The sequence below is a fragment of the Podarcis muralis genome, chromosome 6, assembly GCF_964188315.1.
Source record: "Podarcis muralis chromosome 6, rPodMur119.hap1.1, whole genome shotgun sequence".
Taxonomy (NCBI): Eukaryota; Metazoa; Chordata; class Lepidosauria; order Squamata; family Lacertidae; genus Podarcis; species Podarcis muralis.
In genome coordinates this window covers 90,573,884-90,587,622 of record NC_135660.1, presented here as the reverse complement: position 1 = coordinate 90,587,622, position 13,739 = coordinate 90,573,884, and the positions used below count along the sequence as shown (strand labels likewise).

Genomic DNA, 13,739 nt, shown 5'->3' with positions numbered 1-13,739 from the left:
AACTGTATTAACGGTGTTAAGAAAAAGGAAACAAACTTGCAAGACATTTCCGTCTTGCGAAGCAAGCCCATAGGGAAAATCGTCTTGCGAAGCAGCTCAAAAACCAAAAACCCTTTCGTCTTGTGAGTTTTCCGTCTTGCGAGGCATTCGTCTTGCGAGGTACCACTGTATGACCTCTCAGATGAAAGCGTCAGAACCAATGAGAGTTTCCTCCTTTATATGTTGCTCACAAAACTATACCGCACCCATCCACCTGCGGCCGTTTCAAGTTATAGAAAGGCCAGATGAGGGTTGTTGTTTTTTTTTTAAAGTATCTGGACAAATGTATCTGGCACATTTTCCAAAGTGAATGCACAGCCCTAGTGCGTATGGTAATACAGGAAAAGCTGTAATACAAGGAAAAGTAGACGCACTCTCCTTTCTGCCCCCATTCTGCTGTCCTGTCACATCAAGAAATCCAAGCTTGACTGTTGGAGTGGCATACAAAGGATGAACAAGTTAAATCTGTTATGATAGACTGGGCAAGAGATGTTGGACACAATATAATATTTGAAGACTGGGAAAGGTTATGGAAGAAAGGGGTTAAGTTTACTGCATGTACGGTGTTAAAGGAAAACATTATGAAAATGATGCATCGATGGTACTTAACCCCTGTAAAACTAGCAAAGATTTACCATAAGAGTGATAATTTATGTTGGGAATGCAGAGGAAAAGAAGGTACTTTTTATCATATGTGGTGGATGTGTCCAAAGGTGAAAGACTTCTGGGAAAAGATATATAATGAGTTGAAAAAAATGTTGAAATATACATTCATTAAGAAACCAGAAGCCTTTCTACTTGGAATAGTGGGTTTGGAATTGCCCAAGAAAGATGTTAGATTGTTTTTGTATGCCACAACTGCAGCTAGAATTTTGTTGGCCCAAAATTGGAAATTACAAGAAATACCAACAGTGGAGGAATGGCAGATGAAGATGATGGACTTTTTGGAGCTGGCTGACCTGACCGGAACAATCCGCGACCAGAAGGAGGAGGAGTATCAAGATGAATGGAAGAAATTTAAGGATTATTTCATTAAATATGTTAAGATAACATAATTAGAATCACTTGTGAGTAACAGATAGGCCTAGGAGTTAAATATGTCAAATTGCATAATACTATGGATAGAAGTCAATATGAAAAGGAAGAAAGACGCTAATTGCCCAAGTAAATTTTAATGGAAAATAGTGTTGGAAAACTGCTATAATGAGCTACATGGAAACTCAGCTAGGGGGATTTGAGGAAGTCACTCAACAATGCTAAAAAAGGGGGGAGTATAAGAGTTAGGATTAATGTTTGTTTATTTGTTTATTTTATATTGTAATGTTTTTTCTTTATTATTGTTATGTTTGCTATAAATTTGGAAAATCAATAAAAAAAAATGCGGAAAAAAAGAAGAAATCCAAGTTTGACATCAATGGCACCACAAGTTTTTATTAATATAGCACCAGTAGCCAGCAAAGCATGCTTTCACTATGATTTAATTATGGATGCAGCAAAACTGGACTGAAACAAGCAGGCTCCCTCTGACCCTTTCGATATTACTTTTGAAATTATTACTTTTTTGCCCAGGGGGCGGAAAGGTATTTCTCAATATTTCAGCGTTTCCCCTAGACTGGTGCTCCCAGATGTTGGTGGAGGAAACTCCCATCATGCCTGACCATGCTGGCTACAAATAATAATAATAATAATAATAATAATAATAATAATAATAATAATAATTTTTTATTTATACCCCACCCTCCCTGGCCAGAGCGGGGCTCAGGGCGGCTAACACCAGTAAAATTATAATAGAAACATAATAGGGAAAAAAGAAAAAAAGGAACCCAATTTAAAATACAGGTTAAAATGCAATTTAAAATACAGCCTCATTTTAAAAGTAGCCCATAGATCAAAACCATAAGGGGAGGGAAGACATAAGGGTCAGACTGATGCGTGTTGCAATGCAAAGCATTTGCGAAGTAACAGGATGGGGAAGGCTGGCCTATCAAGAGACACTCTAAAATGGGTTTATCTTGTGCAAACCCTTGCCGGTTTTAAAAACACACTTCCAGGCATGAGGACTCTGATGGTGCACTACAGAGTGAGGACTGAGAGATTTCCTGGGAGAGTCGATCTGAGTCATCTCTAATGATAGAATCGTCACTCTAATTATTTGTTGTTGTTTAGTCGTTTAGTCGTGTCCGACTCTTCGTGACCCCATGGACCAGAGCACGCCAGGCACTCCTGTCTTCCACTGCCTCCCGCGGTTTGGTCAAACTCATGCTGGTAGCTTCGAGAACACTGTCCAACCATCTCATCCTTTGTCGTCCCCTTCTCCTTGTGCCCTCCATCTTTCCCAACATCAGGGTCTTTTCCAGGGAGTCTTCTCTTCTCATGAGGTGGCCAAAGTATTGGAGCCTCAGCTTCAGGATCTGTCCTTCCAGTGAGCACTCAGGGCTGATTTCCTTAAGAATGGATGCGTTTGATCTTCTTGCAGTCCATGGGACTCTCAAGAGTCTTCTCCAGCACCATAATTCAAAAGCATCAATTCTTCGGCGATCAGCCTTCTTTATGGTCCAGCTCTCACTTCCATACATCACTACTGGGAAAACCATGGCTTTAACTCTATATTATTATTATTATTATTATTATTATTATTATTATTATTATTATTATTATCACTCTAATGATAATCGGGGGTTTTAACATCCATGCAGGTATCTGTGCTCTCACAGGCAGTATCACTGAATGCCTGTTTTTGACTTTGGGCTACAGATTCAGTCACTATGGATGATTTGATTTGCTGGATACAGTGATTTGCTGTGAGCACTGCTAAAAAGAATGATTATGAAACGAGAGTTGTGTCTTAGGTACTAACACTAAGACCCAGCCTCTCCTGGCATGCTCCGTGGAGGACCTTAAGGTCCACAAATGACAACACTTTGGAGGCCCCAAGTTGCAAGGTGGTTAGATTGGTCTCAGCTAGGGCCAGGGCCTTTTCAGTACTCGTCCCGACTTGGAGGAATGCTCTGTCACAAAAGACTAGGGCCCTGCGGGACTTGACATCTTTCCGCAGGGCCTGCAAGACAGAGCTGTTCCGCCTGGCCTTTGGTTTGGACTCAGTCTGACCCTTATGTCTTCCCTCCCCTTACGGTTTTGATCCATGGGCTACTTTTAAAATGAGGCTGCATTTTAAATTGCATTTTAAATCCCCCCCCCATTATGTTTTTATTGTAATTTTACTGCTGTTAGCCGCCCTGAGCCCGGCTCTGGCCGGGGAGGGCGGGGTACAAATAATAATAATAATAATAATAATAATAATAATAATAATAATAATAATTATTATTATTATGTCTTCTGTGATAATGATAAAGTAAACGGTAAAGGGACCCCTGACCATTAGGTCCAGTTGCGGATGACTCTGGGGTTGCGCGCTCATCTCGCTCTATAGGCCAAGGGAGCCGGTGTTTGTCCGCAGACAGCTTCCGGGTCATGTGGCCAGCATGACTAAGCCGCTTCTGGCGAACCAGAGCAGCGCACGGAAACGCCGTTTACCTTCCTGCCGGAGCGGTACCTATTTATCTACTTGCACTTTGAGGTGCTTTCGAACTGCTAGGTTGGCAGGAGCAGGGACCGAGCAACGGGAGCTCACCCCGTCATGGGGATTCGAACCGCCAACCTGATCGGCAAGTCCTAGGCTCTGTGGTTTAACGATACTTTGCAAATAATAATGCTAAGGGCTTCCAATGTGGGAACCAAGGGTGCCCCATAGTTAGAACATGCTTCCCACTGTCAGGTGATATGCCCATAGAAACCAATCATCTGTGTGTTTGCCCAGCATATTGAAAAGGGGAGGGGGAGGGGAGAGAATTGCAGAACACATTTGACATTTACTCTTCAGCATTAGGACTTCTGTGTTGGTCAAATTGCTGAAACTATCTGCAGTAGTCCATTGAGTGCTTTGAACACTCATTCTCACTTTTAATTTTGTATACAATGATAGACATTTCTGTAAATACGAGGGATCGAATGTTTGACCCACTTAATAATAAAGTAAACCACCTCTCTTTCAGCACTTGGTTCATACCACTCAGCTTCATACAATATTTACGGGTTTCTCTCGATGCAAGTTACCAAGAGTAACTACAAAGCAAATGCAGTAACATTTGGGCGAGCGCTAAGAACACACGTCTCACAATGTTTGTTTCTTCATTTCACTGTCTTTCGTTCCTCAAAGACAGGCTGTGGCTACCCAACAATTACAGTGGTGCCTCGCAAGACGAAATTAATTCGTTCCGCAAGTCTCTTCGTCTTGCGAGTTTTTCGTCTTGCGATGCACGGTTTCCCATAGGAATGCATTGAAAATCAATGCGTTCCTATGGAAACCGCCTTCAGACCAGGTCCGGGGACAGTCTGTCTCCCGACCTCTTCTGAAGGCTGGGGGGGGGGGGGGAACAAGGGCTTTTCTTCCCACCCCCAGCATTTAAAAAAACCCCGGGACAGTGGAGGACTTCTCCGCTGTCCGGGGCGATCTTAAAATGCTGGCGGGCGGCATTTTAAAATCGCCCCGGGACAGTGGAGGACTTCTCCGCTGTCCGGGGCGATTTAAAAGCCCCTGGGAAGGCAGGCAGGGGGGACAAAGACTCTTGCCCCCCGCCAGCCTTCAGAAGAGGTCCTGGACCTCTTCTGAAGGCGGGCAGGGGGCGAAAGTCTTTGCTCCCCCCCCGCCTGCCTTCAAAAGCCGTCCGGAGCATCGTTCGGAAGCCGGGCGGCGGGGGGAGGCGTTCCCTCCCCGCCGCCCGGCTTCGGAGCATCGTTCGGAAGCCGGGGGGAGGCGTTCCCGCCCCGCCGCCCGGCTTTGGAGCATCGTTCGGAAGCCGGGCAGCGGGAGGAGGTGTTCCCGCCCCGCCGCCAGGCTTCGGAGCATCGTTCGGAAGCCCGGCGGCGGCGGGAGGAGGTGTTCCCCGCTGTCCCGGAGATTTCCCTATGGGCTGTCGTCTTGCGAAGCAAGCCTATAGGGAAATTCGTTTTGCGAAGCGCCTCCAAAACGGAAAACCCTTTCGTCTAGCGGGTTTTCCGTCTTGCGAGGCGTTCGTCTTGCGGGGCACCACTGTATCCTCTTTTAGGTCACACCAAGGCTTGTGCTGCAACAGCTAAAGGAAGATGTCAATGGCACGCAAAAATTTCAGCCCAAACTACACAGTGATACTTCAGTGGTGAAGAGAGAATGATCAAATAATTCTTGGGGCGAGATATATAGGTTGGGCCTTTTACCAGAACTGGGAGCCTATTGCTAAGTTACTAAAAAGATAAAGGTAAAGGGACCCCTGACCATCAGGTCCAGTTGTGACCGGCTCTGGGGTTGCGGCGCTCATCTCGCTTTATTGGCTGAGGGAGCCAGCGTTCAGCTTCCGGGTCATGTGGCCAGCATGACTAAGCTGCTTCTGGCGAACCAGAGCAGCTCACGGAAACGCCGTTTACCTTCCCGCCAGAGTAGTACCTATTTATATACTTGCACTGGTATGCTTTCGAACTGCTAGGTTGGCAGGAGCAGGGACCGAGCAACGGGAGCTCACTCCGTTGCGGGGATTTGAACCGCCAACTTTCTGATTGGCAAGTCCTAGGCTCTGTGGTTTAACCCACAGCGCCACCCGCAGGCAGAAGTATATAGAATCAATTACCACAGCACTTTAACTCTTATGTCACTGGGGTGTAATTGATTTATTACTGAACAGAAGCACAAAAAGGAAAGAAGCTCTCATTCACTTCAATAGTTAAGCATGTGACACATAATGGGGAAGTGAAGAATGTGCTTTACTCCCTCTAACCCGTCAGTGGGATCATAGTAAGTTTAGCTTTCAGGTGGACTGTACTGACTTTGCAAAAAATACTTCAGAGACAATTTAATAGGCACCTACCTCGTCTAGTATTAATAGGTCCACCTCGCATTGCCAATATCAACTTCAAAGTGCAGCCCTCTGAAATGCTGTAAACCAATCAAAAATGTTTTGTAGCCTTTTGCCCACAACAGAAATGGTATTTAGAAACATCTGTAATTGCATTTAAATACTCACTTGTAATCATTCAAGCAATAGTCGTCCTCCAGCTCTACATTATTCCAGATTAAGTGTTGCTGAGATACGGGGATACCTTAAAATGACATCGATAAATTTTAATTGGCCTACTGACCTTGTAAAGCTGCGCCCCAAATCACCATGGTAAACCACTGAAATTAATTTTAAGTATACTTAGTTATGTAAATTCATTTAGGTTAAAGGTACTAAAGAGCTGAAAAGATGTGAATAAGAAGTAGAAAGTGCCTTGAAAATATATAAAGGAACATCCTTACATTACTATCAAGTGAACACAAACTACTTATACCCATTTCTGTCCTTGAGATTAAATGGTAACAACATAAAAACAGAATACAGTGGTACCTCGGTTTAAGAACAGTCCGGTTTAAGAACAATTTGGTTTACAAAGTCCGCAAAACCGGAAATAGTGTCTTGCGTTGATAACTTTACCTCGGTCTAAGAACGGAATCCGAACAGTGGAAGGGCACCGGCGGTGGGAGGCCTCATTAGGGAAAGCGCGTCTCTGTTTAAGAACGGACTTCTGGAACGGATTAAGTTTGTAAACAGAGATACTACTGTAGCTACTTTGCTTGAAAAGTTCATGGTTTGAACTAGCCTGCTTCCAAAAGCAAGGAGCCAGATGCAACAAGAAACTTATAAGCGACACGCTGTGCAAAGTGTGCCTTTCATCTATCTTGAAATTACTGCAAATCAATTTCACTCTACGTACAAAGTAGGAACCCACAGGGTGGCATTCCAGAGGTTAGTGCCACCACTGAAAAGGCTCCATCTCCAATTCCTAGCTGTTTGATCTCACATGACATGCCATTCTCTATGGCGATCTTATGCAGGTAGAGTTCACGAGAGAAGGAAACGACTGTATTCTCTAATTTGGGGTTATGCTATTCTCTCCAGGAGAGCAGTTGTGTTGTGTTACGCCATGCCCCACACCAGAGCCATTATGTGTTATGCCACGTCCCCATGGCAACCATTTGAGATCACTGGACTCCTCTCCAAAAAACCGTATGACCACCATTGCTATTTACTGTTGTTGCAACAGAGACCAAGCAAATTTAACCCATATGATTTGGGAAGGTTCTGTTCTTATTTCCTTTTGGGCAGAGGTTGTTGACTGTGTCAATGTAGTATTGAATATCGCATTACAATGTAAAGAGATCAATATGAAGTTAACTGATAAGAATTTTTTTTATGCTGTCTGAGAGCTCTCATGGTGGCTAAAGAGACTGATCCTATAACACTAGAGCTACAAATCTTGGCTTGCTGTGTACAATGCTGGGGTACTGAATTTTGCACTAGCTGAAACTTCTGAGCACTTAGATGTTAAAACTACTACCAGTGAGTACTTGGGTTCTTGTGAAAGCAAGCACTAATGATGAAGAACTCTCTGAAGATACTTCTATAGCATGAACAGTTGATAGATACTCATACAGAAAAGTGTAGATATTTTTAAGAATAAGTTACTACCAAAACATATGAGCTATCATTTAAATTGGCTTATTCACTGTCTTTGTAAATATCTCAATGATACACCTCAATGAGAATTCTAAACTTATGTAAGAAACGAAACGCCAGTACAATTCAGTGGATGTTGTTGAATGGATGCTCATCAAATTTGCAGGTGACACCCAACTGGGAAGGGTAGCTACTGCCACAGAAGACGGAATCGGGATTCAAGATGACCTTAACTGATTGGAGAACTGGGCCCAAACTTAACAAAATGAATTTCAAAAGGGACAAATGCCAAGTTTCACACTTAGGCAGGAAGAACCAGCTGCAGAAATATAGGATGGGAGACACCGGGATTACCAGTTGTACAAGTGGAAAGGGTCAAGGTGAACATACGTCAACAGTGTGATGCATCAGCAGAAAAGGCTAATGCTATTCTAGGCTGCATCAGCAGAAGCAGTGTCCAGATCAGGGGTCGGCAAGGCTTACCTGCCATGGGCCAGATCACTCCCACGGAGATCCTCCGTGGGCCGGACCGGTGCAGCGCTGGAAATCGCGCCTGCGCATGCCCAGAAGCGATTTCCGGAGCCGCGGAAGAGAGTCCCTGCGCCGCTCAGCATCGGTTTAGCGTAGCGTGCGGGGACTCACTGAGCGGGCGGCTCGGGGGTGGCTCATGGGCCGGTTAAGCGACCCTCATGGGCTGCTTCTGGCCCATGGGCCTTAGGTTGCTGACCAATGGTCCAAATCAAGGGAAGTAGTAATACTACTCTATTCTGCCTTGGTCAGACCCAACCTGCAATCCTGTGTCCAGTTCTGGACACCACAATTTGAGGATAATTTGATAAGCTGGAACCGGTGCAGAGAAGGGAAACCAAAATAATAAAAGGCCTGGAAACCAATCCTTATGAGGAATGGCTGAGCCTGGAAAAGAGGAGCCTGAAAAGAGATATGACAGCCATCTTCAAATATCTAAAGGGCTGTCACATGGAAGATCCTAGAATTGCAGAGCTGGGATCCCGAGGGACATCTAGTCCAACCCCCTGCAATGAAGGAATCTCAACTAAAGCATCCATGACAGATGGCCACCCAACCTCTGCTTAAAACTTCCATGAAAGTACACCACCTTCCAATGGAGTCCGTTCTACGGTCAAACAGCTCTTACCATCCAAAAGTTCTTTCTGACGTTTAGTCAGAATCTCCTTTCTGACTTGGCAGGAGAAAACAAGTTTGCTCCATCTTCCAGGTACAGTCATACCTCGGGTTAAAATATCTTCAGGATAAGTATTTTTGGGTTGCGCGCTGCGGCGACCCGGAAGTAATGGAGAGCGTTACTTCCGGGTTTCGCCGCTCGCGCATGCGGTCAAAATGATGTCATGCGCAGAAGCACCGAATTGCGGGTTGCGTTCGCTTCTGGATGCGAACGGTGCTCCGGAACGGATCCCGTTCGCATCCAGAGGTACCACTGTATTTCACACTGCTAGTTAGCTCTTTACACTGATCACCACTGCATTACAGATCACAATGGCATGTTTTCTATAAAATAACAGGCTTTTCAAGTGCTAAGTTAAAAACCTTTCTAGATTTTTATAACTTAAAAGGACACGAACCTTCCAATCTCTGGATTTTAGTTTTCACAGAAATTACTGTTTCAAAAGGAGATACCAGCAGCTCAAAGCATGTTCCTGTTAGAGTTTCAATGAAGAGCTCCATAGTCTCATAGAAAGCAAATTTGTAATGGCATGGTCCCATGTTATTGTCATTGTAGAAAGGAGGTTCTTTCTTGTTGGCCATTCTAGGTACTTTAAAAATGCCTTGTGGGGAAGTCAGCTGGGAAGCGTTGGGCACTGAGCTCCACGACAAGCCAAGTCAGCTCTGAACACGGGACATGGGTGATGCTGTTCATGTTTCAAAGTTTGCACCTAAGACAGACGCAGAGTCAGTAAACATGGTATTTGAGGAAAACAACATTTAAAAAAACAACAACAACAAACAATTGTCCCTGAACTTCTTGTGTGAGTTGTGACACAAAATAGTTACCTGACAACAGGTTACAGGTCAAAAGAAGGGACTGTTTATGGGCTGTGCTTACACTAAAAAGGTAAAGGGACCCCTGACCATTAGGTCCAGTCATGGCCGACTCTGGGGTTGCAGCGCTTATCTCGCTTTATGGCCGAGGGAGCCGGCGTACAGCTTCCGGGTCATGTGGCCAGCATGACTAAGCCGCTTCTGGCGAACCAGGGCAGCGCACAGAAACGCCGTTTACCTTCCCGCCGGAGCGATACCTATTTATCTACTTGCACTTTGATGTGCTTTCCAACTGCTAGATTGGCAGGAGCAGGGACCAAGCAATGGGAGCTCACCCCGTCGCGGGGATTCGAACCGCCGACATTCTGATCGGCAAGTCCTAGGCTCTGTGGTTTAACCCACAGCACTACCCGCGTGCCTTCGTGCTTACACTATCACCCATCAAAACATTTGCTTGTCTGGGCGATTATTTGACTCGGGAGTAATTTTCTCAGCGATATTTAAACAAACCAATAAATCGATATTGAGCACTATTGTATCATAACCTAATTCTTTTCTATTCACACATGCAGCACATAACCACTCACTTGCAAGAAGTTAAGGAGGTAGAATATCTGCAAAATCACACATACTGGTCAAGGCCCTTCAATGAGTTAACTCAGGGGTATGCATCCGTCTGCCCTGAGAGACAATGCCTCTGGGGATGAAGTCAACCCAGTGTTTGCAGCACCAAAGTGACCTTCCATGGTGTGCAAGCTTGGACAGTGTGTATGGGGGTCCTGGGCTGCCCCAATGACAAGACACTCCTCTTTGTCTTGATGATGTGGTCCAAAAGAAAGCAGAGCACTACGTCTGGCAACAGCTTGGCTGCAGGAGTTGCCAGGAGGAAGCATATAAGACGCCATCCAATCGTCTTCGGGACTCCACTCTGGATTTGTGTATGGTTTCCTCCTTAGCCTTTTCTTCTCCTGAAGATATCCCTCAAGGCAGCGGAGGTTTAGGACCAGAGTTTTCCTTCTCGTAGACAGGCTACCTTCTCAGGTTGACAAACCCCATCTGCCTCCCACTTCCCTCTACAACACACTGGGGAAGTCTCTAACTCACTGAGGATTTGACACCCATCAGCTACCCTCACCCGATTTAGCTTTAAATTTGAAAGGTAGAAAAATTAATTACTGGGTTATTTATTATTTTCAAAACTGTTCTACGTTTTGCAACACATAAAGCAGCATACTTGTAACTTGGACAGATGTTTAGCAAGCCATGAAGGCAAGCACAGTTAGGCACTTGGAAAGTTCACTTTCCTTGCTTCACATCTGATTTTGGGCCAAATTATAAACAGTAACCAAACAGGTACGATAACTTAAGCATACATCCTGCTGTCCCGAATGGAAGCAGCCATTTAACTGCCAGTTGTGTGCTCTAGGCTGTGCCGACTGTTTTGTCTGTCTGTCATTGTAAGGGCTTCTAGAAGTTCACACAAGAGATTGCTGTACAATCTCTAACATCCCAATTCCATGCACGTTTATTCAGAGGTATGAACAATTGCATTCAGCATGGCTTACCACTAAGTAAACATGCACGGAATCGCAGCCTAAGTCAATCAAAACGTTTCCGTGGGAAGGTGGCTAGAGTACCTGGGCTGAGCAGTGGAAACAAGCATGAACTTTTTTCTTCACTAGCACAATTCCGCCCAGATTTATGAAATCCAACAAACACTGTGTGGGAAATGGGGCTTTGAAACTGAAACACTTGTGAAGCGGTTGCACAGAGAAAGAAGCAAAACCCACAGCTTCACCACTGCCGACCTGACTATACTCATTAGCCTTTCACCAAAGCAGCCTTACAGCCGAGTGCTGTGAAGTCTAAGAGGTTGAAACTGCTATTGCTCACTCTGGATGCCCAAGGAGGAAGAGGTCTCCCATTATGAACCTGGCACTTCAAGGAGCGGCTTTGGGCTTCCGGTTCCGACTGGCAGCCTCTGGACTAACTTCCAGTTAGTGCAGTGTGCCAAAGGTAGTGCAGTGTGCCAAAGTGACAATTGCCTGCAGCACCCTGCAGCTGAAACATGAAGCCTGTATAGCATGAGTAATTTATTAAGGGTCTGTTTTTATCTATTAACAATCTCAGTAATACGAATAAAAGGAAATCATAAATAAACTTGGGGGGGGGAAATCATTTTTTGTTTGTTTTCTATTATCAATCTCAATGATATGAATAAAAGGGATGTATGAATAAAAATGGGGGGGAGGTTCACCAGCACCCCACCACCCTTTTGACCTTTTTTTTTTTTTTGCCAAGCACATAAAGCCGAATGCACACGAGTTCAACGTGCGCAAGCTGCGCATTCAATGTGTATAAAATTCCATTCGCTGCGTTGGCATCAAGAAGGAAACGTGAACACTTGTGTTTCAACCTCTGCCGTGTGAGGCTCGTAATACTTGGCTGCGGGAACCCTTGCAAAAAAATTTTTTTAGAATTCAAAGGGTGTGCATGGGAGGATGCGCTTTTCGTATTCTTTGCAAGGGAAAAGTGAGGGAACTAAACACTGAGGTGAAGCATATAGATAGGAACTATCACACACACACACACACACACACATATATATATATATAGTTATATAAGTATATATAAGTACATAGCTATATAAAACTATAACTAGATCTATATAAAACTATCTATAACTATATCTAGATCTATATAGGAACTATATTTAGATCGAATAGGTTATTGTATTTTAATGTTATGTTGGAAGCTGCCCAGAGTGGCTGGGGAAACCCAGCCAGATGGGCGGGGTATAAATTATTATTATTATTATTATTATTATTATTATTATTATTATTATTTAAAGGTATCTAAAATTATATATGGATAGTTATATTACTAAATCTATCTATATTTATAAAGCTATAAAACTACCCTCTCTCTCTAAATAACTAGTAGCCTTCCTTGAGTCCGTCAGGACAAAAAGGTGGGGTGTAAATAAATATATAACAAATCCATATATAGTTAATAGTGCTAAGAATGCCAATTCCCAAAACAAAACTCTTTTGGAGGGCGTCTAGTCACAAGCGCGTCCCGCGAAGGAGGGAGGAGGGGAAAGAGCGCAACGGCCGCCTCGTCCTCCTCACCTGCCCGCCGGTCGCCTCCGCCTCTCCCGCTCTCCCCCCTTCGGTCGCTGGACGGGGCGGGGCCAAGCGCCGCCTCACAGGACCACCGGTGCCGCCGCCGCCGCCGAGCACGCGACCATCACGAGAAGGCTGGGAGGAAGGCGCGGAAGGAGAACCGGCGGCCGCCGCTGCCGTTAGCCGCACTCACTCACTCCCGCCCCCGCCCGCCCCCTCCCCTCACAACGCGGCGCGCAGCCCGCCTCCTCCCTCGTCCGCCCACCGGGCCTTTGTGACGCGGGCAGGCGGGCTCCGGGCCAAGCCGCCCAGAGGTCTCCGCCCTCCCGAGCGCCGCCGCCCAATCGCCGGGCGCTCCCGCGGCTGGGAAAGAGCGGGGGGCGGGACTTCCCGCCGACGCCGGGGCGCTGTTGGTCGTTAACGGAGCGTGGGAGGGACCCCGGATGTTGGGACCGCGTTGCCGCTGGCAACGCGCCCTCGGCGCTTCCGCAAGGCCCGCAAGAGCTGCCGGGAAATGTAGTTTCGTGGTAGCCGAGCCCTAGTTAAAAAAGGTGGACTACTCGCGTCTGCTATTTCTATAACTAGGAGGGAGACATGCGGTCAGGACAATGGGTTAGCGCCTATCACAAAATCAACGCCAAAAAGATAAGCTCTCAGGTTTGCTTCCACCCTTGGGAGTCTTAAGAACAGGCATAGGCAGCCTTTGGCCCTCCAGATGTTTTGGCCTACAACTCCCATGATCCCTAGCTAACAGGCCCACTGGTCAGGGATGCTGGGAATTGTAGTCCCAAAACATCTGGAGGGCCAAAGGTTTCCTACGCCTGTTTAAGAATATTGGGAGACAGGAAATAAGCCCCCATCTGTCTGGAGAGACAATGGAGTGCGCCTTTGGGGGTGAACTGCTGCCCAGACACACTGGGCATGGGGGTCCTGGGCTGCCCGGATGACATGCCTCTTGGACTCACTGATGTGATCCAAAAGAAAGCAGAGCAATACGTTTGGCACCAGCTTGGCTGCAGGAGTTGCTGGA

General features: G+C 45.8%; 1 protein-coding gene across 8 annotated transcripts in view; it reads right to left on the bottom strand.

Annotated features, from left to right (window-relative positions):
* Window positions 1–12,932, bottom strand: part of ZFAND4 (zinc finger AN1-type containing 4) — a 28,722-nt gene extending 15,790 nt beyond the window's left edge. For 5 of the 8 annotated variants that reach the window (XM_028728878.2, XM_028728874.2, XM_028728879.2 and 2 more), the window contains exons 1-4: window positions 12,716–12,931; window positions 9,167–9,478; window positions 6,093–6,168; window positions 5,937–6,004 (exon numbers count right to left, since the gene is read on the bottom strand). In XM_028728878.2, the coding sequence (XP_028584711.2) occupies window positions 5,937–6,004; window positions 6,093–6,168; window positions 9,167–9,350 (328 nt within the window). In that variant the 5' untranslated portion in view covers window positions 9,351–9,478; window positions 12,716–12,931. The other 3 variants (XR_013393314.1, XM_077930711.1, XM_077930710.1) reach the window with 2 other exon arrangements.
* Between the last annotated feature and the right edge of the window lie 807 nt (window positions 12,933–13,739).